The sequence below is a fragment of the Scyliorhinus torazame genome, chromosome 18 (genome assembly GCF_047496885.1).
Source record: "Scyliorhinus torazame isolate Kashiwa2021f chromosome 18, sScyTor2.1, whole genome shotgun sequence".
NCBI lineage: Eukaryota > Metazoa > Chordata > Chondrichthyes > Carcharhiniformes > Scyliorhinidae > Scyliorhinus > Scyliorhinus torazame.
In genome coordinates, this window is record NC_092724.1 from 40,326,897 (window position 1) to 40,351,564 (window position 24,668).

A 24,668-nucleotide genomic window follows, 5' to 3' on the forward strand; every position below is an offset into this window, starting at 1 on the left:
GAATCCCGTCCAATATTTTTATGGTTGGTCCAGTTCAGTTTCTGATCAATAATAATCCTCTTAATGTTGAGGTCGGGCAAATTCAGGCGATGGTACAGAGGTGGAAATTGGTGGTCTTAGCGATGGCGAGAATATGAAGTTGAAAGCTCATCTTGGGATCAAATGTGACACCAAGGTTGCAAACAGACTGGCTTAATCTCAGACCTTACCCCATATAGCTTGCTGTTATAAGATAGAAAAATGTTCCCAGGTGTGACCCTGCCCATCAATCCTCAATCTTTCAGCCAACATAGATCAGACTGGGAGCTTAGCAGAGCTTGACGGCAATCTGTGCCTAGCCCCGCCCTGTGGCAGTGGGTGCTTGTGCAGAGCTAATCAGCACTGCGCTTCCAACATTGGCCCATTTTCCCCCTTTTCCTCCTGTCATTCAGTGAGTTATGGAATCCATGGGGCTCAGGTGCCTCCCTATACCTTGCCCTCAGTGTGAGCTGAGACTCTGGAGAGGATGGCAGTCAGATCCTCTCTTCAGCCCAGCACCACTTTACAAGAGCTGTAATTGTTCAAATCCCCCTATTTTCCCAAACCAGGAAATGCCTGCAGCGATTCTAACTCCAGTTGGCTCAGTACAAATTGGAGGATGAGTCTGGACAAGCTCACTGTGCCATCAGGGAGGTCCTGGGTAGATGTTGTAACAAAGGTAAATTTGGAATGAAGCTTCCATTTTGTTTGTGCGGAAATTTCTAAATCTACAATCTCTTCTGATCTGTTACTATATTCCTGTATTCAAACTTTGAGACAGAGTGAAGGGAGCAGCGAATTCAGCCTTTAAGTAGCAACCAGGAATAAAAACTATTGCGACAAAGTGGACAGAATTGTGACAGTGGTGATTCTGCTGGCACGCGTTATGGGATCTTAAACAAAAGTGATGGGATCAGATTATTTGAAAACAATTTTTAATGGTTGCAATTTGATTTCTAACTATTTGGCTCCACCCGCCAGCTTTTCCATGAGTGGTTCAGGACAGGTATTTTCAAAGTCGGGGTCGCGGGCAGGTGTTGGGAGGGCCGTGGAGCCATCCATCACGGCGCTCCCGATTGCGCAAATTTGCGCGCAACAGCCGGCTTTTAACAATGCTGGCTGCGAGCAGCCTTCAAAATGACGGCTGTGACCATATAAAAAAAAATGCGGGCGCACTGGGCATGCGTGCCCGCTCATCGGTGTGCATGCGCAGAACCGCGTGGTTCTGAAGGGAGACAGAGAGCAGGTCATGTGCTTTCGGCGCGATTGCGATTCCTCCATTTTGTCAGCAGCAAACAAGGTAAGAGAAAATGTGAGGGTCTGATTGAAAATCTGAGTATCTTTAAGACAGAGATAGATAGGATCTTGATTAATCAGGGGTTATGGGGAGAAGGCGGTAGAATGGGGATGAGAAAATATCAGCCATGATTGAATGTCGGAGCAGACTCGATGGGCCAAGTGGCCTAATTCTGCTCCTATGTCTTATGGTCTGATAGTCTAAAATGGTGGATTGCAAAGGTAGGCAGATGTGGGTTGCGAAGGTCGGCTGGCATACGTCCGAAGGTCGGCCGGCGTGGGTTCCAAAGGTTGGCCGTTTGGTAAAAATGTGTCCCCGGAAAATAAATTTGAAAATCACTGGTTTAGGACATGGAGGTCGAAGGCTGTCACTGAGGTAACAGGCTATGGCTAAGTCACAGAGGCAGGAGTTAGCAGTGGAATCGAGCCACTGAGGCACATGAGGAGTTAGTTTGGGCCTGGTGGGTGATGCCCTGTGATGGGTTTCTCAAACTGCTCCATTCTCAGTGCTATCTTTTCTTTTCCACACTTTATCAGAGGCCAGCACTCTTAGTGAGCCTGATTAAAGCCTATGGGCTGACTGGTGTCTGTGATGGTGAGGAGGTGGGGGAGCGGCGATGTGATTTGAGGATTTGAAGGAAGGGGAGGAGAGTGGAGGGCGACTTGGAAGAAAGTGTGGCAAATCCCGTTCTCTGCTTTTTCCAACAGACAGTATGAAGGGAACTTGCTGGCTGAACATTCAGGATGGGCGCTGCGAGGTGAACATCAATGGAGCTACGCTGAAATCCGAATGCTGTGCCACTCTGGGAGCGGCCTGGGGAAGTCCTTGCGAACACTGCGAGCTGGGTACTCACCTTGTCTGAGGGGTTTAGTGTGGGGGGGAGGGGATTGTCGCACGTTATTGACATTAAACGACACACACTGTAAGGGTCTCTATTTTAGAATTAAGCTCTGAGTGCTTGTTTCTCCACAGTTCATTTATTTGAAAGTATTAAGGAAAAGGCTGAGTGCTAAGTTACACACTCACCCAATGCGTAAGTGGGATTTAGGCACTTGGATCAGTTTGTTATCGACCGACAGGTAAATGTCCAGAGACATGACAGCTGGCGCAGTTTTCTCTTTATTAGAGCGTAGGGACATAGGAGAGACACTACTCCCAAATGTTTGAAGTGCCAGTGGGAAGCTGCATCTTGATGTTTATTGTGCCTAGTTTGAGCAGATGGAGAAGGGAGGCAGCAGAATTGGAGTTGGACTCAAGGCGGCAGCCAAGTGCTGTCCAATAAGGGAAACATGATGTCGCGAGAAGCAAAGCTCTTCCTCCAAGAACCTTGCTCCTGGTGGCCTACACAATATAGGCTTAATGGACATAACACGATGGGATGTGTGCACACTCATTTCCAGTGTGCATGTCAGCAAGATGCTGGTGCCAGATGTGCAAACTTAATAAATTATTGTCCACATGTTCGAATGGACAAAATCTGCATACTCACCCCAGGCAGAATTAATTTCTAATACCTGGATTTGCATATTTAAATTAAGCACAATTATTATTATTGCAGCCTCTCTTTTGTAGCATAAATAATATACCATCAGGGCAGCACGGTGCAGTGGTTAGCACTGCTGCCTCACTGCGCCGAGGTCCCAGGTTCGATCCCAGCTCTGGGTCACTGGAGTTTGCACATCCTCCCCGTGTTTGCATGGGTTTGGCCCACACAACCCAAAGATGTGCAGGCTAGGTGGATTGGCCACGCTAAATTGCCCCTTTGTTGGAAAAATGAATTGGGTACTCTAAATTTAAATAAAGTAAAAAAATATATAATACACCATCATCCTCCCACTTACGCATAACCTCCCCTATCTGGGTTCCCTCCCACTCCATGAGCTCTTTATAAATTTCCGAGATTAATACACCATCCAAATTTCTGCAAAGTTGTGATTTTTCTGCCTTGCTCCTGACGTTGCCTTGCTCCAGTTTGCAAAGTTTAGATGTTTCCACAAAATGCCTTTGCACAGCATGTTATTAGTCAATGTTCCATTCTAATAAATGGATTTCACCACTTAAAATGAAACCCCAGAATTAGTCAGTTGTTGGATCTAACAGACCAGGCTGGCGGAGTTGAATGATTGCTGTTTTGCTGTCACGGGCACAGGGGCAAATGAAAGTCAACAGCCAAGAGCTGGATTTGTCAAACACTCTTTATATTTCTTTTGCAGATCGAACCTGTCCCAGAGGCTACGCCAGGGTGAAGGGTGTTACCTGCGAAGGTCAGATTAGAAATGTTCCATCATTCCAACTGTAACAAGGGTTAAATCACCCAGAACTGACTCAAACAATAACATAAATTCACAGTAGTTAGATTTGTGCCATATTGTAAGCAGGTGACAGTGAATCTCTATTCTTATTGCCATTGGCTTCATGATCTACCCCATACTGGGTGCAGATTCCACACAATCACAGACATTAGCTGATAACAGCCGACAGAGGAGGGGCTGGCTGTACTGTCTTTATTATGAAGCTAATGTGACTACTAATGCTGTGTAGTCGGTGAGATTTTTAAGAAGTGGGGTCTATCAGATTGTTGAGGGCACAGAAAGTTAACCCAGAATATTGCTTTAAATCAAACTGTGGGAGTAGAATTTGGGAAGAAAAGTTCAACCAAGTTCGTGGTATATTTAGGTCAGATGTCAAGAGATCTTTTGCACAAGGATTTCATTTGATATAAATATAGGTGTGACCAGATCTGCCACCCATTCTCTTCAAAGGTGACCAAAGATATCTTAGCAACCTCAAAAAGCAAGGTCATGGCTTTTTAACATTTGCACCACGGCTAATCCCCAATTGTCCCAAACCTTCACTGAAACAAGTTACAGCCCGAAGTGGCATCAAATATAATTCCATGTTGATTCTATTATCCTCCTGTCAAGCTGATGTTGGAACGCAAACAGTTTTTCTGATTCAAGTGTAGGCATCTCATATCGCTACCTAGCTCATTATTCCATCAAACCTAAGATCTGATATTCAGATTCTCTCAGTCCTTTTATCACTCATAACTTCCTCCAAACACATCGATAACATTGTCCTATTCTGCATGTTTTATGAAAAGGAAAATTAATAATTGTGATGTTTCCTTTCCTCGCCAGATGTGAATGAGTGTGATGTATTCCCTGGTGTTTGCACTAACGGACGCTGTGTGAACACGCAGGGTTCGTTCAAGTGTGACTGCCCTGAGGGACTCACTCTGGATGGTACTGGGAGAACCTGTGTGGGTGAGTACTGATCACTGAGGGACCAGGCAGGGGGAGAAAATGTTCAGTGCAACCACACCACTGAAGACGAAAAGCAAAAGGAAATTGACACAATAACAAATATTTAACGTTTTTTTATGACCAAAGCTTTTTGTCTGCGAAAAGGTTCACTTTAAAATTGCTGAATTTTCATCAACGAGCAAATAATTCAACAGAGCATAATGTTCCCCATCTTGATGTCAGCCATGACACTCTTAATAGAATCTGGGTTCAAGTTATACTCCAAAAACCTGAACGCAAGATCCAAGTTGACACTCCAGTACAGTATTGAGGGAGTGTGGCACTGTTGAAAATCTCATGTTTTTGATGAGAAGTTAAAGAGGCCTCAGGTTCCATTGAATAGAAGGGTCAAATCACCTACCCTCACGGAGTGAATATGTGAGGTGGTGTGTGGGTGGCAGGGGACATCGAAAGCCAGAATTCCCTGGATGACAACAGAATTATGCAAAAGCAGGAAGTAGAGGTTTATGACAAATGTCAGGTAGCGAATACAACAGTGAACCAGGCAGAGAGTGCCAGGAAACATTGAAAAACAATATAAGAATCTAAAGAGAGAGTATGACAAGATTACTGAGTCAAATAAAAGAAAATCTTTTAGAAGCATAAAGAAGTAAAAGGATTGTTAAAGAAATAGTAAGAATGATTAGGGACTAAAACAGAAAATCTCCTTGTGGAGGCAGAGGGCAAGACTGAGGTACTGGCAGCTTTGACAGAGTGGGCTGTTATCAGGCAGCCTAGTGGGGGGTACCTTGGTTGGGGGTTTCTTGTGCCCATTGAGTGTACATGACCTTTGATGGTAACCCACTTTTGCCCCTCCCCCCTCACCCTTTGGCCTCTCTAACCTGACTCCCCACCCTCTCCCCTCACTGGGGTCTCCCATTCATGCACACCCAAAATCCTCAGACTTACGTAAGTCCAGGAGACATCATTACTTCTTTGTGGGAACTGGTTGTAGTCCCAGCAGCGGCCATTCCTGTCTTCCGGTGCTGCTGGGATTGGCTAGCAGCTCTCTCGGGGGCTATTACCTGGCCCTGAGGGACAGAAGTCCAATTCTGGTCTAATTAAGGCTGCCCCCCCCCCCCCAACGTTATTGTTGTGGAGTAGCCAGATTTCAAGTCAGTGAGGTGCAAACCAGTTTTTAGGCCGGGGTCGTGGTAATGCATCCCCTGTAAAAGTAAGCAAATAAGTAAAGTCGCCATTGTCCCCGATGCCTATAGACTGCTTTCCCCATTGAGGGGGAGAGCTGACTGGTGGTGAGAATCACCACACCTCAGGGTAGAGGCAAGGTTGAGAAGGTGGGGCCTTCATGAATAACCTCAGCTGGTACGGGAATTGAACCTGCGCTGTTGGCCTTCTTCTGCATTACAAACCAGATGTCCAGCCAACTGTGCTAAATTTTGATTTCCCAAACCTCAGCTTCCTTTTGTTTCCTTAAAAACTGGAAAGTTCAGTTTTGTTTCTAGGTTTAGTGTTTTTGCTTTCCTTTCAGTTTAATTTTCAGTGCAACTGCCTTAAAAACATACAAATTAAATTTAACAATATAGATTCCCTCACACTTTTCACAGATGTGGGGCTCTGATGAACAGTTACCGCCTCAGGACAGATGTTTGGCTTTAACATGGCTAACTGAAGTGGCCAAATAGTGAGCTTGAAAAATCAGTGGAGGAATTGGCTTCTTTTTCATTGTTGATGTGTCTACTGCTTATTTTCAGCACCTCCTGTGCCTTTACTGTCTGTAGTTTAACTTACTCTGAGCTAAATACGAAGCACTGTTAACATGGAATAATTATTTGATTGCCATTAGTGCAGTCACCCGATGATGGACCATTCTTGTGCACTTCCTTGGGACTAACCTCATGCTGTCTATCTCCTCTAGATGTTCGCCTGGAACACTGCTACCTGAAGTGGGAGGAGGACGAGTGCACAGAACCAATGGCAGGCCGCTTCCGCATTGACACTTGCTGCTGTTCAATTGGCCATGCATGGGGTGGGGACTGTGAGGAATGCCCACAGCCTGGCACACGGGAATATGAGACCATTTGCCCCAGGGGACCAGGATTTGCTAACAGGGGTGATGTTTTGACAGGTAGACCGTTCTACAAAGGTAATGGCTCAATTAATAATCATTTCAATCTATGTATTTCATGCATTGGCATTCTCCTGAATACCTAACTCCCTGCTGTCTCGATTTTTGATTAAGTTTTTATGTCAACATTCAACAGTGAAACTGTGTATGTAAACAGTTACGTGTAACATGGTAGTTTCTGGTCCTGGCTAATAGGTGGTGCTGTGGAACAAGATTTAGAGTTATCTTTCCAAACCTGTATCCATCATGTATAAGGAAATAAATTATATTCATCCATGAACTGTGGGGGGTGGGAGGGGAGGGTGGAGGGGGTGGGGGGCTGCCTCAGAGTAAGAAGCTCGATGAGCAAGGAAGAAGTGCTCGTAAGGTGGCCAAACAAGATGATTAACAACCTGCAAATCCTTCCAACACATGCCAATGGCAGGTGACAAGATTGCGACAGATTCCTGGGCAGCTATGTGATGTAAAGAAAGTTGGAGCCTCTACCATCACTATCCGTAGCTCCAGCCTACACGCTGCATGTAAAAGTGAACTGTAACACATTCCGAGCAGCATTAAGTGTCGGAAATGTCATGGGCAATTTACTTTTAAAGTTTCGATAAGTGCAGAAAAACTGCAAACTCGAGGGTACTTGATCGCATAGATCAAGTATTTATTATTGTTTATGAGCTGAAATATTTGTCCCCTGGATCGCATGGACTATTTATGGTGTTTTCAGTTTCATAGCTGTTCTTTGTCCCTAGTATTTAATATCTTTCTCAATTTGTCATGCTCCTGACACACACTGTTCCAGAGGCAATGCCCCATCTGGTACAATTGATCCACATTAAAGCCAGCACATCTCACAGATGTTATGGCATTCGAGGGATCTTGGTGTTTAACAGTTTGATTAAATATAGAGCCCTTTCACTGGCGCTTAGGATGCTGGGATATTCTCACTCCCATTGTGTCCTTTTCCTGCTTTCTCCGGCTCACTATCAAGTGAAAACCGGACAGTGACATTTGCAACCAGAGCCAGGTGGCTGTGAAGTGGGCGGGGGGGGGGGGGGGGGGGAAGTTTGTCTCAGTTGCATGTTTACTGTTATGGAGTAGGACTCCACACTAGCCACTCAGAGAATGTAGCCATTCTATAGAACCATAGAGTACCTACAGTACAGAAGGAGACCATTCGGCCCATCAAATCACCACCGACCCTCTGAAAGAGCACCCTACCTATGCCCACTCCCGCATCCTATCACCGTAAGCCCAAACTCCACCTAACCTACACATCTTTGGACTGTGGGAGGAAACCAGAGCACCCAGAGGAAACCCACGCAGACACTGGCAGAACGTGCAAATTCACACGCTAAGGCCAGAATTGAACCCGGGTCCCTGGTGCAGTGAGGCAGAAGTGCTAACCACTGTGCTACTGTTCCACTCCCTTCTTGGAGTGAAACCATCTCAGTCCAGGTGGTTTCTGACAGATGATTGGCTCAGTTTACTATTTCCAGTAGTGACCAGAACAATGAATGCCGTTGAATCACAATCTGTCCCAATGCTCCATTATGGCTTCAGTTCTGGCCAGTTTCTCCTTTCCTGGCCGTAATTCTCTGGCCGTTCACTGGCAGTGGGATTGTCTGGTCACGTCGTCAACGCACCCCCGCACACGGGTTTCCTGATGGTTGGGGGGCTCCTTCAATGCAAATTCCCATTGACAGCAGCGGGAACAGAGAATCCTGCCTCCAGCGAATGCCATGCTGCCTCCCGCTGATGAGAAACACGCAGCTCAGAGGCTGGAGAATCCTGTTCCTGTCTTCCTGGGTATTGACATACATTCAGTTTCCCACTGCCTGTACACATACAGATTACCACCTGTACAGACAACTCTCCATCTTGTGTTGTCAGGTTCTTTTCTGGATTGTTTGGCATTAGACTGAAAATGCCCCACCTGTTTTCCCCAGTGTTCTTAATGACTGCACTAAATGCCTCCCTCTCTTTCAGATGTCAATGAATGTAAGGTCTTCTCCAGTCTGTGCACGTATGGAACTTGCCGGAACACGATTGGCAGCTTTAAATGTCGCTGTGAGAGTGGCTTTGCCTTAAACATGGAGGAGAGGAATTGTACAGGTAGGACATCACTCAGAGAGACTGGTTAATTATAGTTCATTATTGAGACAGATATAGGTAACAATCTCTCAACTTTGCTCTCTGTCTTCTGTTTATCTGTCTTTCCTATTTGTATCTCACTCTGTCTCATTCCTTTTCTCTTTCTCTTTCTGACTATCTCACCTTATCTTAATCTCGCTCTTCCTTTCTATTTGTCTCACTCTGTTCACCTGTACCCTCTTTGTCTCGTGTTCTTTTTCTGTTTATCTCGGTCTCTTTTCTTGTCTCCTCTCTCTCTTTCCCCCGCTCTCTCACGCTCGCGGACTGAGTTTGCTGTCTTTTACTTTTAGATATCAACGAATGCCGAATATCACCGGATCTGTGTGGGCATGGCACCTGTGTGAACACGCCGGGCAGTTTTGAATGTGAATGCTTTGATGGGTATGAAAGTGGTTTTATGATGATGAAGAACTGTATGGGTAAGTGACAATTACTGGCTAATTACTGCTGACTGTCCATGACCCGTATTTCAATCGTAAGCCAGAGTGAATCACGCAGCAGCTGAGGATGACTGTACTGAGTGAAACACTGTGCCTTAGGTACATCAGAACTGAAGAATATGAGGAATGAAGAAGACACATCAACCTGACACGCCCAGCTGTTTTAAAAAAAATATATATTTTATTCAAGATTTTTGGCCAAACATAACAGTACGTAGTGTTTCTTTTACACAACAATAAAGCAATATAAATAACAGTGGCCAGTTTTAAACAAATAAATAAATATTATATAAACAAAAACAAAAACAAAACTGAATGGCAACTGCCTTGTCCAAAATAAATACTCTCCAAAAATACAATCCAACAATCCAATATACAATTACCTATAACAACTACCTATACATATTATACATATACAATAACATCTCTGAGAGTCCGTTCGATTCCTCCCCCCCCCCCTCCCCCCCCCCCCCCCCCCCCCCCCACTCCCCCCTGGGTTGCTGCTGTTGTCTACTTCTTTTCCATTCCCTCTATCTTTCTGTGAGGTAATCGACGAACGGTTGCCACCGCCTGGTGAACCCCTGAGCCGAACCCCTTAACACGAACTTAATCCGTTCTAACTTTATAAACCCTGCCATGTCGTTTATCCAGGTCTCCACACCCGGGGGTTTGGCTTCCTTCCACATTAACAATATCCTGCGCCGGGCTACTAGGGATGCAAAGGCCAACACGTCAGCCTCTCTCGCCTCCTGCACTCCCGGCTCTTCTGCAACCCCAAATATAGCCAACCCCCAGCTTGGTTCGACCCGGACCCCCACCGCCTTCGAAAGCACCTTTGCCACCCCCACCCAGAACCCCTGTAGTGCCGGGCATGACCAGAACATGTGGGTGTGATTCGCTGGGCCTCTCGAGCATCTCGCACACCTATCCTCTACCCCCAAAAATTTACTAAGCCGTGCTCCAGTCATATGTGCCCTGTGTAACACCTTAAATTGTATCAGGCTTAGCCTGGCACACGAGGACGATGAGTTTACCCTACGTTGGGCATCAGCCCACAGCCCCTCCTCAATCTCCTCCCCCAGTTCTTCTTCCCATTTCCCTTTCAGCTCATCTACCATGATCTCCCCCTCGTCCCTCATTTCCCTGTATATGTCCGACACCTTACGATCCCCCACCCATGTCTCTGAGATCACTCTATCCTGCACTTCCTGCGTCGGGAGCTGCGGGAATTCCCTCACCTGTTGCCTCACAAAAGCCCTCAATTGCATGTACCGAAATGCATTCCCTTGGGGCAACCCATATTTTTCCGTCAGTGCTCCCAGACTCGCAAACATCCCATCTACAAACAGATCTCTCAGTTGTACTACCCCAGCTCTTTGCCATGCTCCAAATCCCCATCCATTCTCCCCGGAACGAACCTATGATTGTTTCTTATCGGGGACCGCACCGAAGCTCCCGTCCTTCCCCTATGCCATCTCCACTGCCCCCAAATTTTCAATGTAGCCACCACCACCGGGCTTGTGGTGTATTTCTTTGGTGAGAACGGCAACGGTGCCGTCACCATTGCTTGTAGGCTAGTCCCCCTGCAGGACGCCCTCTCCAATCTCTTCCACGCCGCTCCCTCCCCTTCTCCCATCCACTTACACACCATTGAAACATTGGCGGCCCAGTAGTACTCACTTAGGCTCGGTAGTGCCAGCCCCCCCCTGTCCCTACAACGCTGCAAGAATCCCCTCCTCACTCTCGGGGTCTTCCCAGCCCACACAAAACTCATAATACTCTTCTCGATTCTTTTGAAAAAAGCCTTCGTGATCACCACCGGGAGGCACTGAAACACAAAAAAGAATCTCGGGAGGACCACCATTTTAACCGCCTGCACCCTACCTGCCAATGACAGGGACACCATGTCCCATCTCTTAAAGTCCTCCTCCATCTGTTCCACCAACTGCGTTAAATTAAGCCTGTGTAATGTACCCCAATTCTTGGCTATCTGGATCCCCAAGTACCGGAAGTCCCTTGTTACCTTCCTCAACGGTAAATCCTCTATCTCTCTGCTCTGCTCCCCTGGATGCACCACAAACAACTCACTTTTCCCCATGTTCAGTTTATACCCTGAAAAATCCCCAAACTCCCCAAGTATCCGCATTATCTCTGGCATCCCCTCCGCCGGGTCCGCCACATATAGCAACAAATCATCCACATACAGAGATACCCGGTGGTCTTCTCCCCCCCTGAGTACTCCCCTCCACTTCCTGGAACCCCTCAATGCTATGGCCAAGGGTTCAATCGCCAGTGCAAACAATAACGGGGACAGAGGACATCCCTGCCTCATCCCTCTATGGAGCCGAAAATAGTCAGACCCCCGTCCATTCGTGACCACGCTCGCCATCGGGGCCCTATACAGCAACTGTACCCACCTGATATACCCATCCCCAAAACCAAATCTCCTCAGCACCTCCCAGAAATAATCCCACTCCACTCTATCAAATGCTTTCTCGGCATCCATCGCCACCACTATCTCCGCTTCCCCCTCTGGTGGGGGCATCATCATTACCCCTAGCAGCCTCCGTATATTTGTATTCAGCTGTCTCCCCTTCACAACCCCAGTTTGGTCCTCATGAACCACCCCCGGGACACAATCCTCTATCCTCATTGCCATTACCTTGGCCAGAATCTTAGCATCCACATTCAGGAGGGAAATGGGCCTGTAGGACCCGCATTGCAGCGGGTCTTTTTCCTTCTTTAGGAGGAGCGATATCGTTGCCTCTGACATAGTCGGGGGCAGGTGCCCCCTTTCCCTCGCCTCATTAAAGGTTCTCATCAGTAGCGGGGCCAGCAAGTCCATATATTTCCTATAGAATTCAACTGGGAATCCGTCTGGTCCCGGGGCCTTCCCCGCCTGTATGCTCCCAATCCCTTTCACCACTTCCTCCGTCTCAATCTGTGCTCCCAGTCCCACCCTCTCCTGCTCCTCCACCTTAGGAAGTTCAACACTTTGTCACAATATTGTGTTCTTTGTGTTAGTGAAATAATATCTCTCTGTGGAATGGATTTATACAGATTAAGGAGCAGTTATATCACATTCACAGTTGTACACTGAGTGCTGTATGCTCACTGCTACTGGTTTTATCCCAAGAAATAAATCTACATTAAGTTGGTGCTTGAGCCAGTTGCTGGTGTAAGGAGGAATCGGAGCAAGGTTTCTGTTGACTGTACCGAACCATTTCTCTGTGCAGATATCGATGAGTGTGAGAGGGACCCCTTGCTGTGTCGGGGAGGAACCTGTGTTAACACGGAAGGCAGCTATGAGTGTATTTGCCCGCCAGGTCATGAGTTGACCCCTGAGGGAGACGGTTGTGTGGGTAAGCAGTTTCACAAATCCATTGTAAAACACTCTTCACAGATATTACATTTTTAATGTAAATCTGTGGAGTAATTTCTAAAGTTTTGTGGCAGTGGAAGCAAGATTCAGCTTTCTTCAAACAAATATAATGGCCCGTAACTTCCTCAGAGTGGCATTCTCCATCGGATTGGCACTCTCGCCACATTTACCTGAGCTCGGATTCCAAAGCCCCTGTCTCGCCCAACCTTCCCCACTCAGGCTGAGTGAGACAGGAGCAGCGAAGCACGCCCCAGGCAGCATCGGCGTGGAGTAAGTGGGACGCAGAGAGGCAAGTCACTCCCCCTTTTTAAGGTAGTCGCTGCCATAAAGGGAATGTTTAAAGGGATCATTTATAAGGAGCAGGTAAGTTATAAAGTTTAGGGAATGGGGGCGGGGGTGGGCAGGGGTCATGTCAGACCCAGCAGAGAAGGGGTCAGAGAGGAGGGCCGGGGGGGCATTGGTGGTCTGTTCGGGTGTGGATGCGGAGTGGTGGGTGTGGACGGTCATCTTTCGGAGGGGTGCCCGTGCAAGGCTAGGTCTGAGTGTTTAAATGGTTAGTCTGGAATTAGAAACATTATTCCCTTCTAACTGGCAGAACCATCCAAAGTTAGTGATTTAAATCGCTTATGTTGGATGGTTCCCAGCCCAGTGCAATTGTCCAGAGGAAGTCAGCACTTCTGCGCAATTGCCGAGTAAATATTTATGTGGGAATTTCCTCGAGGGATTCCCCAGCGCATCATTGGGGTATCCCTAAATGCAATGCTGGGGAAGCCAGAGGTTACGAGCACATCTCCCAAGGTCTGAAGAACTCAAAGTTGCCAATTCTGGTTGAATGTTTTCCTTGACACTTCATCACATGATCTCTTGTTGCCAACTGCCCTGCCCCCACATTCCCGCCATTGGTTGTCCAGCATCTCCACCGTGGCAACGTCCCACCTTGCCAAACCAAGTGGAATGTGAACAAATTCTCTTATCATTTGGCTGGCTCATTCAAGGAGAAGGTTCTGGTGAAACTTAAAAGTCTGAAGGTGGATAAGTCACCTGAACCGGATGGACTACACCCCAGGATTCTAAAGGAGATAGCTGAGGAGATTGTGGAGGCATTGGGGGTGATCTTTCAGGAATCACTGGAGGCAGGAAGGGTCCCAGAGGACTGAAAAATGGCAAATGTAACACCCCTGTTTAAGAAGGGAGGGAGGCAGAAGATGGGAAATTACAGGTTGGTTAGCTGACTTCAGACATTGGTAAGATTTTAGAGTCCATTATTAAAGATGAGATCGCGGAGTACTTGGAAGTGCATGATAAGATAGAATTGAGTCAGCACAGCTTCGTCAAGGGAGGTCATGGCTGACAAATCTGTTAGGGTTCTTTGAGGATGTAACAAGGAAGTTAGACAAAGGAGAACCAGTGGACATGATCTATTTAGATTTCCAGAAGGCCTGTTTAGATTTCCAGAAGTGCCGCATAGGAGGCTGTTAAATAAGTTAAGAGCCCGTGGTGTTAAGGGTGAAATCCTGGCATGGGTAGAGGATTGGCTGACTGGCAGAAGTCAGAGGGTAGGGATAAAGGGGTCTTTTTCAGGATAGCAGCTGGTGACTCGTGGTGTGCCTCAGGGGTCAGTGCTGGGACCACAATTTTTCACAATATACATTAACGATCTGGAAGAAGGAACTGAGGGCATTGCTGCTAGGTTTTCAGATGTTACAAAGATATGCAGAGGGACAGGCAGTATTGAGGAAGTGGGGGCTGCAGAAGGACTTGGACAGGCTAGGAGAGTGGGCAAAGAAGTGGCAGATGGAATACAATGTGAAAAAGTGTGAGGTTATGCACTTTAGTAGAAAGAATGGAGGCATAGACTATTTTCTAAATGGGAAAAGACTTAGGAAATCAGAAGCACAAAGAGACTTGGGAATTCTTGTTCAAGATTCTCTTAAGGTTAATGTGCAGGTTCAGTTGGCAGCTGGGAAGGGAAATGCAATGTTAGCATTCATGTCGAGAGGGATAGAATACAAGTGCAGGGATGCACTTCTGAGGCTGTATAAGGCTCTGGACAGATGCCATTTGGAGTATTGTGAGCAGTTTTGGGCCCCGTATCTAAGGAAGGATGTTCAAGATTCTTAGATACTTAGATTCTTAAGATACTAAGATTCTTAGCTTTGGAAAGGGTCCAGAGGAGGTTCACAAGAATGATCCCTGGAATGGAGGGCTTGTCGTATGAGGAGTAGTTGAGAACTCTGGGTCTGTACTTGTTGCAATTTGGAAGGATGAGGAAATGAAAAATGAAATGAAAATCGCTTATTGTCACAAGTAGGCTTCAATTAAGTGACTGTGAAAAGCCCCTAGTCGCCACATTCCGGCGCCTGTTCGGGGAATTGAATCGTGCTGCTGGCCTGCTTGGTCTGCTTTAAAAGCCAGCGATTTAGCCCACTGTGCTAAACCAGCCCCTGATGGGATGTAATTGAAACTTACAGGATACTGAGAGGCCTGGATAGAGTGGATGTGGAGAGGATGTTTCCACCAGTAGGAAAAAAAAGAACCCCAGGCAACAGCCTCAGACTGAAGGATGATCCTTTAAAACTGAGATATGGAGGAATTTCTTCAGCCAGAGGGTGGTGAATCTGTGGAACACTTTGCCGCAGAAGGCTGTGGAGGCCAAATCACTGGATGTCTTTAAGACAGATGATTAATAAGGGGATCAGAGGTTATGGGGAGAAGGCAGGAGAATGGGGATGAGAAACATGATTGAGTGGCAGAGCAGGCTCGATGGGCCGAATGGCCTAATTCTGCTCCTATGTCTTATGGTCTTATCAACCAAACTGCCACTTTTCCATCTCCAATCACATTACAATTAATCACTTAAAGCGCTCAATGAAAGCAACATCGCAGTCCTTTTTAAGGCCCATGTGATTTTTCTCCCGTGCTTTGCTCGCTGTAGAATCTCAGTGCTTAGTCTTTCATTCCTGGAAGGCCAAGGCCAAACCTGGAGGGCTGGCAACTGTCCAGTGAAGGTCGTGCTCCCAAGCTTAGGGTAATGATGAGTCCTTTTCCCCCCTGCTACTCATCATTGATCCTGAAAGCTTCACTAGTAATCTGGAATGTTTTGAGTTGAACGTGCTGCCTGGTGTTTGTTTTCTCTGTTCAATTCGCTGCGACTCTTAAACACTCACACTTTTCTTCCCTCATGCAGATATCAACGAATGCTCACTGAGTGAAAACCTGTGCAAGAATGGGCGCTGTGTGAACATGATTGGGACCTACCAGTGTGCCTGTGACTCAGGATATCAGGGCACGGCCGACAGACAGGGCTGTGTGGGTAAGGGCTGCCGAGCTGACATTGGGCAGTGCAATAAAGTGTGAAATACTGACTAAACATGGGAATGTTACTCTCCACAAAAATAATTTAACCTGCTCAGATGTTTATTCATCCTTCTGGACAAGCGAACTGTTGCATGGCTGAAGTCAAACATGGTGAGCGAAGGGAATCCTCTCAGATTACATTCACTCCGGCCAATTAGTGTTCCCTCTGTCAACCCTCAATAATAAGCAAAGTGATGGAAGGTGGGTCATGGAGAGTGTTATCTGGCAGTACTTACCCAGCAATAACCCACTACTGGTGCTCAGCTTGGGTTCCGCCAGGGTCACTCGGTTCCAGTCCTCATCACAGCCTTGATGCAAACATGGACAGCATAGCTGAATTGCTCCACCAACCCTCAACATGATATCCCTCAAAACCGTCTTCTCACCACATCCCTCAATGGCATCTAACCACCTTTTTACCATTATTATTCCTCAACACCATCTACCCACCTTCTTACCATTATTATTATTATTCCTCAACACCATCTACCCACCTTCTTACCATAAACCCTCGGTTCCAAACACCCAGTTTCCCAGCATGTCCCTCAATGCCACCTACCCACAATAATCCTCCATCTTCTCACTCCAGAGACACCTCTTTCACATCTGCTTTTGTCCCAATAGCCAAGTGTGGTCATTTGTTCCATAATCTGATTATCAGTTGAGTGATAAAGTTCCCCATATTACCCTGCTTACTTTTAAATTTTGTATAGTTTACCATAGCTTTTTCCACAGTTGAATTTGTCAGCTCCCTTTATTGATTTTGGAAACCTCACCTTGCAATCTTCTGTTTTCTAAAAAAAAAAGAATTCTGATTCTTGGGTGAGGTACCCTCAATAATGACACTTAGATATTAAACTGTAAAGAAGGCTTTATTAGACTAATAACTATGCTAGAGCTAGAGACAAGAGCTGACTGTTACAGACCATGAGGCAGCCCTTATGTATGGCTCCCAGATGGGCGGAGCCAGAGGCGGAGTCCCCAGGGTTACAAGCCCGGTCTTAAAGGGGACATCACCTTACATGATGATAAGGCAGTAACCGTTCATCACATTGGGGGAATTCCAATTCCATGGGGTGACACGATGGCACAGTGGTTAGCACTGCTGACTCACAGCGCCAGGGACTCGGGTTCAATTCCAGCCTCGGGTGACTGTGCGGAGTTTGCACATTCTCCCCGTGTCTGAGTGGGTTTTCTCTTTCAGTGGGCCTGTGCAGACTCGATGGGCCGAATGACCTCCTTCTGTACTTTAGGGATTCTATGGTTCTTATTTACCCTTTCCCTCAGGCATGGTTATCCTTTATTGAGTCTTTTCAGAGCCATTTATATTGTTCCTCTGGTCTGGATACTAATCCTGCTCACACTACTGCAGGAGATCCTCATTTTGTTTTTCATTTATGCCCTGTGAGATTAATAAAGTGTGTGTTACATAAAGACTCAGCTATCAGTTGACTTTTTCCTATTTCAGATATTGATGAATGCACAATCATGAACGGGGGATGTGACACACACTGCACAAACTCGGAGGGAAGCTACGAGTGCAGCTGTAGTGAGGGCTACGCGCTGATGCCCGACAAAAGGACATGTGCAGGTAGGCAGCATGGGACTCTTAAAACTGGCAATGCCCCGCAGTACAGTAAACTGTCATGGTGATACCAACAGTATTCAATATCGAGCCTGATACCGTTTCCAAAGGCTGTACAGCTTTACCTTTATTACTGATTGGTTTATGACTCCCATTATGATTGAACATCCACAAGGCATTGAGGGCCATCAGAATTATATTCATCCACAATCTGTAACCTCAGGGCGGAGTATATCCCTCACTCAACCATCGCCAATCAAGAAAGGTGACCAAACCTGGTTACATGAGAAGTCAAGAATAACACACCCAAGAGCATCACCAAGCATACCTGAAAATGAGGCGTCAACCAGGTGAAGCTACAACAGCATAAGCAATATGCAATAGACAGAGCTAAGTGGTCCCACAACTAAAGATCAGATCAAAGCTCTGCTGTACTGCCCCAGTCATGAATGGTGGAGGCCAGTTAACCAGAGGAGGAGGTTCCGCAATCATCCTCAATGACGGGGGGCGCCCAGCTGTAAGTGCAAAAGATGAGGCTGTTACTCTTAATTAGTAAGAGGTTGGGAAGCATTGATGTCCAAAGGGACCTAGCTGTCCCCGTTGATGAGTCACTGAAAGCTATCGGGCAGGTGCAGCTAAAGGTATTCATTGCGAGATTTGAGTACTTAAGTAAAAATGTCTTGCTGCAATTGTATAGAGCCTCGGTGAGACCACAAATGGAGTGTCGTGTATAGTTTTAGACCTCTTATCAATGGAAGGATGTACTTGCCACAGAGGGAGTGCAGCACAGGATCACCAGACTAATCCTTGGAATGGTCTTATGAGAAGAGATTGAGGAAACTGGGCCTGTATTCTCTAGAGTTTTGAAAAGTTACAAGATTCTTACAGGTCGTGACGTTGATATAAATAGGGGGCACGATTGTCCGGTCACATTGCCCCTGGCGCAAATCCCACTATGTAAGGAGAATTGCGGGAGAGCCCCAAAATAGCACAGTGGTTATCACTGTTGCTTCACAGTGCCAGGGTCCCAGGTTCGATTCCCACTTGGACCACTGTTTGTGCGGAGTCTGCACGTTCTCCCCGTGTCTGCGTAGATTTCCTCCGGGTGGTCCGGTTTCTTCCCGCAAGTCCCGAAAGACGTGCTGTGAGGTGGATTGCACATTCAGAATTCTCCCTCAGTATACCCGAACAGGCACCGGAGTGTGGCGACTAGGGGATTTTCACAGTAACTTCATTACAGTGTTAATGTAAACCTACTTGTGACACTAATAAAGATTATTATTTAAAAAACAGGATTGGCGCCAAGCACTGAACAGCCCGTTGAAGCTGAGACAATCTGGTTCATGGCCTCACTGGGCATGAACCAGATTTGCATATTTAAATCATTATTTAAGTATACCGGGACTGTTTGAAGCCAGATTCTCCCAGCTCCGGCAACATCTGCCAGCGCAACAGGAAGTCGGAGGGAACTACTGCTGACCTCCACCACTTTTGAGACCAAACGTGATGACCATGCTGGGAGGCGTTGAGTATATAGTAGCCTCTGGATGGTCGGGAACGTGGCAGGGCAGTGCCAAGCCACTTCTCCCTGGCACCATGGCACTGCCAACCTGACACTGAGTGCCAGGTTGGCAATGCCTGTTGGCAATGTCAGATGCCATGGGTAAAGCTGGGTTGGCATTGCCAAGGGATAGGGCCTGAAAGGGGGTGGGGAAATGAAAGGGGGCATGAAGGTGGAGGCAATGAGAGGGGGGTCATTCGGAGATCACATAGTGGGGTGTTGCTAACCTGGGGAGGTGGGGCACCTGAAGGGAGGGCCCTGATACCCCAGTGCCAGTAATCCTGGGGGAGGGGTTGATGCCGGTGAGGATGGTGATGGTGGGAGGCGAAGCCCTGATGCCGGCGATTGTGGTGGGGGGGCTCCTCTCCTGTCACTTTGAGATGCGGCGACCTTAAAAAATGGCACCTTGATATCTGTGAAGCCGGTCTTGGAGGCGTGTTTAGGCCTCGCACCTCTTAGTGCCAGTGCAAAACACGCCCCCCTCCAAACTATTCTGTGATTGTGATCCGGTACGCACTGATCCGGACCATACTTAGAAACCTTTTGGGAAAATTGCGTCCAGGATGTTTCCCCGAGGTGACGGTTCTAGAACCAATGCCCACAATCTCAGAATAAGGAACAAACCATTTAAAACTGAGATGAGGAGGAATGTCTTCACTCAAGGTGCTGAATTGATGGAGTTCTCTACGCCAGAGACCTGTAAAAGCTCAATCGTTGAGCATGTTCAAAACAAAAACCAATAGATTTCTGGATGCGAATGACATCAAGGGAAATGGGGATAGCGTGGGACAGCTATGATCTAATTGAAATGAAATGAAATGAAAATCGCTTATTGTCACAAGTAGGCTTCAAATGAAGTTACTGTAAAAAGCCCCTAGTTGCCACATTCCGGCACCTATTCAGGGAGGCTGTTAGGGGAATGGCAGTGCAGGCTCTTCAGGCTGAATGGCCTACTCCCTATTTTCCATGGAATCGTCACCACCTGAAAGTTCCCCTCCAAGACGCACACCACACTGACTTGGAACTAGACAGCGGCGCTCCATGAAATCCAGACTCAAATCTACATTTGTTAACTGATGAGCACTTAAATCGCCACGGCATAGTAGGCTATTGACCAAGTGCTGGTAAATGAGATTAGTATAGATTGGTGCTTGATGGTCGGCATAGACATAATGGGCTGAAGGGCCTGATTCTGTTTTGTATGACTCTATGACTCGACAGTTTTAGGTTTCCAAAGACTTAAACTATCGTCTTCAAATCCCGTTACTTAAACCAAACGTATTGAGAGACATGGGGCGAAGACATGTTTGTGGAGTAAGATCACAGGTCAACCATGATCTCATTGAATGGTTCAAAAGCCTCGAGAAGCTTAATGGCCACCTCCTGTTCCTATGTTCTTATGCTTGGCAATGGTTGGAACTTGGCTGTATCCACTGCCAGACTCCCATCAGACAAAGCAATAACTGAAGCACCTCATGTGGAGGGGCTACCGTCTTGGATAAGGTGTGATCCGTTCCTTCCAGCAGCACTGCCCCGCTCACTGGAACAGCTGCCACAGACTGTGATGTGTAGACTTACTTTGTGAGCACCACAGGTCAGACAGAGGTTACGGAATTACAAACATTGAGATCTAAGTGGGACAACTTGGTGCTGAGTCGAACATCTTTGGTGACCAATTGTTTCTGATTTGTTCAGATATCGATGAATGTGAGGAGAATCCTGATATTTGTGACGGCGGGCAGTGTACCAACATCCCTGGGGAATATCGATGCCTCTGCTATGATGGGTTCATGGCTTCCATGGATATGAGGACCTGTCTAGGTGAGAGTTGAAGTTCATTTGTTTTGTTGAAGCTTCACATGATTGGCAGGTGCCACATAAACATTAAAAATAGTGCCATCTGCATTCAGTGATAACAGGAGAATATTTCAGAATTATTAACAATTTTATAATGCATTAATTTGAAAGATATTGTTACTGCTTTTAAAGATTTGTCACTCGTCCTCCAGGGCAGGTCACATGATGTGGACCACAGCACTGAGAGTATGTTGCTCACTGGAGATGGGAGCTCAGCTGGAACCAAGTTTATTCTTGCACAAGTCCTCGAAGCCCTTCACCAGACTGATGGAGCTTTCGTGTTTCCTACGTCCATAAGAATGAAGGAACAGGAAAAGTGATTCATAGGAAGGAAGGGCAGACACAAGTCATGTGAAAGGAGGATGTGTTGGCACAGGAGGAGAGAGAGAGAGCCAGTGGGGCAGGGACAGAGCCAGTGGTGAGTGGGGGGAGGGGGACAGAGCCAGTGGTGAGTGGGGGGCTGGAACAGGGACAGTGGTGAGTGGGGGGGTGGAGAGTGGCAGAGCCAGTGGTGAGTAGGGGGCTGGGAGGAGCTAGTGGTGAGTGGGGGGCTGGGAGGAGCCAGTGGTGGAAGGGACTGTGCCAGTTGTGAGTGGGATGCTGGAACGGAGCCAGTGGTGAGTGGGGGGCTGGGACAGAGCAAATGGCGAGTGGGGGGGGGGCGGGGAGAGAGAGTGGCAGAGCTAATGGTGAGTAGGGGGCTGGGGGGAGCTAGTGGTGAGTGGGGGGCTGGGAGGAGCCAGTGGTGAGTGGGGGGCTGGGACAGGGATGGTGGTGAGTGGGGGGCTGGGGCGGAGACAATGGTGTGTGGGGGGCTGGGACAGGGACGGTGGTGAGTGGGGGGCTGGGGCGGAGACAATGGTGAGTGGAGGTCTGGGGTGGAGCCAGTGGTGAGTGGGGAGCTGGGAGGAGCCAGTGGTGAGTGGGGGGGTGGGGAGAGTGGCAGAGCCAGTGGTGAGTAGGGAGCTGGGAGGAGCCAGTGGTGAGTGGGGGGCTGGGACAGGGACAGTGGTGAGTGGTGGGGATGTACGGGGTTAGTGGTGAGTGGGGAGCCAGGGCAGAGCCAGTGGTGAGGGGGGAGAGAAGCAGAACCAGTAGTGAGTGGGGGGACAGACGGCATCAGTGGTGAGTGGGGGGAGGGACAGAGCCAGTTGTGAGTGGGATGCTGGAATGGAGCCAGTGATGAGTGGGGGGGAAGGGCCGGGCTAGTGATGATCTGGGCGACGGATGAACCCAACGCTGGGTGTCGTGCAGTTGTTGCAAACCACATTGAAAACGGGCAGTGGACCCATCTGTAACCAATTGAAATTGCAAATTGTTACTTAAGCATCTACCCCCTCAGTACCAACACAGATTCAACCTGTGAAACTGGAACTTGTAATAACATCTGGCCTGCTCCGATTTCATTATTTGATGTGAAACAAATATTTCATTTTGAACTTTCCTTCCAGATGTTAATGAGTGTGACCTGAACCCTAACATCTGTCTCCATGGCGACTGTGAGAACACCAAAGGCTCTTTTATCTGTCATTGCCAGCTGGGATATTTCGTGAAGAAAGGAACAACGGGATGCACAGGTGGGAACTTTAACTCTTCACTTTGTTCTCTTGCAGACTTTCCATTGATGTTTAAACCCAATCTCGACTGCAATCAAATCAAAGGCTCTTTGTTCAGAGTTCAATGCAAACGTTGTAAATCTTTCCAAGTCAGTTGAAGTGGTTGCATGTAAACCACCAACACGCTATCCTGCGCACTCTCTCCCCTTCCGATCACTGTTTACCAGGATCTGAGAATCTCCTTAGGCCCAATTTTAATTCATTCAAAACCCATTCACTTGTACAGAGTTCAAATTGAGCTCCTTGTCTCCCTCAATCTTCCATTCTCCTGAAATCTTCATTATCCCATCAGATGCTGCCATTCTGATGCAGCAGCCCTGATAGCTCTGCCGCAGCAGTGTATCTGAGCTCCAAACTCGGATCAGGGACCATCGTGTGGTATTTTCTACTCCCTACATCCTGGGGCCTTCCAAGTGAAATCCTTGACTTTTGGCCTATTTAGAAGTAGTTTTATGTTCACTACAGCTAGGTTGGGACCAGAGGTGAGTGTTCCAACTTTCCCTTGGGAGCGCTGCGAACAGTTTTGGTCCACTTATCTAAGGAAACATACACTGGTATTGGACACAGTCCAGAGAAGGTTCGCGAGGTTGATTCAGGTATGGCGGGATTTTCTCATGAGGGGAGATTGAGTAGGTTGAGCCTGTACTCATTGGAGTTTAGAAGAATGGGAGGCGACCTTATTGAAACATATAGGGGGCGGGATTCTCTGATCCTGAGGCTAAGTGTTGACGCCGTCGGAAACGCCATCGCGTTTCCCGACGGCGTCAACATGGCCTCAGGATCAGAAATTCTGGCCCCTACAGGGGGCCAGCAGGGCACTGGAGCGGCCCTCGCCGCTCCAGCTGCAGATGCCGACATCAGCTGGGCCCCGCGGAGTCCGCGCATGCGCAGTGGCACCGGCGCCAACGTGCGCATGCGCAGTGGCTCCCTTCCCCACCCCGGCAACATGACGTAGGGCTACAGGGGCTGGCGCGGAAGAAAGGAGGCCCCCAGCCCGAGAGGCCGGCCTGCCGATCGGTGGGCCCCCGATCACGGGCCAGGCCACAATGGAGCCCCCCCACCCCCCCCGGCGTCGGACCCTCCCCTCCCCCACAGGCCAGCCCCGGACCCTTCCACGTCGAGGTCCCGCCGGCTAAGAGCAGGTTAGAACGGCGCCGGCGGTATTCGGGTTTTTGGTTACGGCCGCTCAGCCCATCCCGGGCCGAGAATTGCCGGGGGGGGGCCTCGTAGAGTGGCCCACGGCCGGCGCTGCGCCGGCGCCAATGGCGCAGATTCTCCGCTCTGCGGAAAATCGCGTCGGGGCAGCGTGGCGTGATTTGTGCCGGTCGCACCGATTCTCCGGCCCAGCCCTGGGCTGAGAGTATCCCGCCCAGGATTCTCAGGGGGTTTGTCAGGATCGACGATGAGAGATTGTTTTCTCTTGGGGAGGGACTAATCTCAGAGTAAGGGGTCAACCATTTAAGACAGAGATGAGGAGGTATGTCTTCTCTCAGAGGGTTTGTAAATCTGTGGAATTCTTTGCCGCAGAGAACTGTAGAGGCTGTGGCGTTAAGTATGTTGAAGGCTGAGATAAACAGGCTTTTAATCAGTAAGGGAATCAAGATTATGGAGGTAAATAAGGAAAGTGGAGTTGAGGATTATCACATCAGATCAATCATGATCTCATTGAATGGCGGAGCTGACCTGATGGGCTGAATGGCCTTTCTGCTCCTATGTCTTATGATCACTCAGGCGAGCAAATGCTGTCATGGAATATCCGGAGCGTTCTGAAGGAAGAGGCGGGTGGAACTTAAAGTAGATGCAAGCCGGTGAAAGTGTCACGGCTTGTTCCTGGCCTCTTACCTTACTTTGCTCCATCCAAGTTTCCTATATTACCCCAGTGACTACATTTCAAAGGTGCTTCATTGGCTGGTCAGCGCTTTGGACAATCTGAGGCAGTGAAAGGCACTATATAAATGAAAGACATTGGGCTGGATTCTCCAATTCTGCGGCTAAGTGCCAGTGCCAACGGAAAATCTG

The 24,668-nt window shown here is 47.9% G+C and overlaps 1 protein-coding gene across 1 annotated transcript in view; it reads left to right on the forward strand.

Annotated features, from left to right (window-relative positions):
- fbn2b (fibrillin 2b) overlaps window positions 1-24,668 on the forward strand; it is a 408,379-nt gene that overhangs the window by 161,549 nt on the left and 222,162 nt on the right. The window contains exons 21-31 of the mRNA XM_072482639.1: window positions 2,023-2,160; window positions 3,529-3,579; window positions 4,456-4,581; window positions 6,497-6,724; window positions 8,687-8,812; window positions 9,142-9,270; window positions 12,528-12,653; window positions 15,861-15,986; window positions 17,499-17,621; window positions 20,872-20,997; window positions 22,485-22,610. Coding sequence (XP_072338740.1) covers window positions 2,023-2,160; window positions 3,529-3,579; window positions 4,456-4,581; window positions 6,497-6,724; window positions 8,687-8,812; window positions 9,142-9,270; window positions 12,528-12,653; window positions 15,861-15,986; window positions 17,499-17,621; window positions 20,872-20,997; window positions 22,485-22,610 — 1,425 coding nt within the window. The remainder of the gene's footprint in view (window positions 1-2,022; window positions 2,161-3,528; window positions 3,580-4,455; window positions 4,582-6,496; window positions 6,725-8,686; window positions 8,813-9,141; window positions 9,271-12,527; window positions 12,654-15,860; window positions 15,987-17,498; window positions 17,622-20,871; window positions 20,998-22,484; window positions 22,611-24,668) is intronic.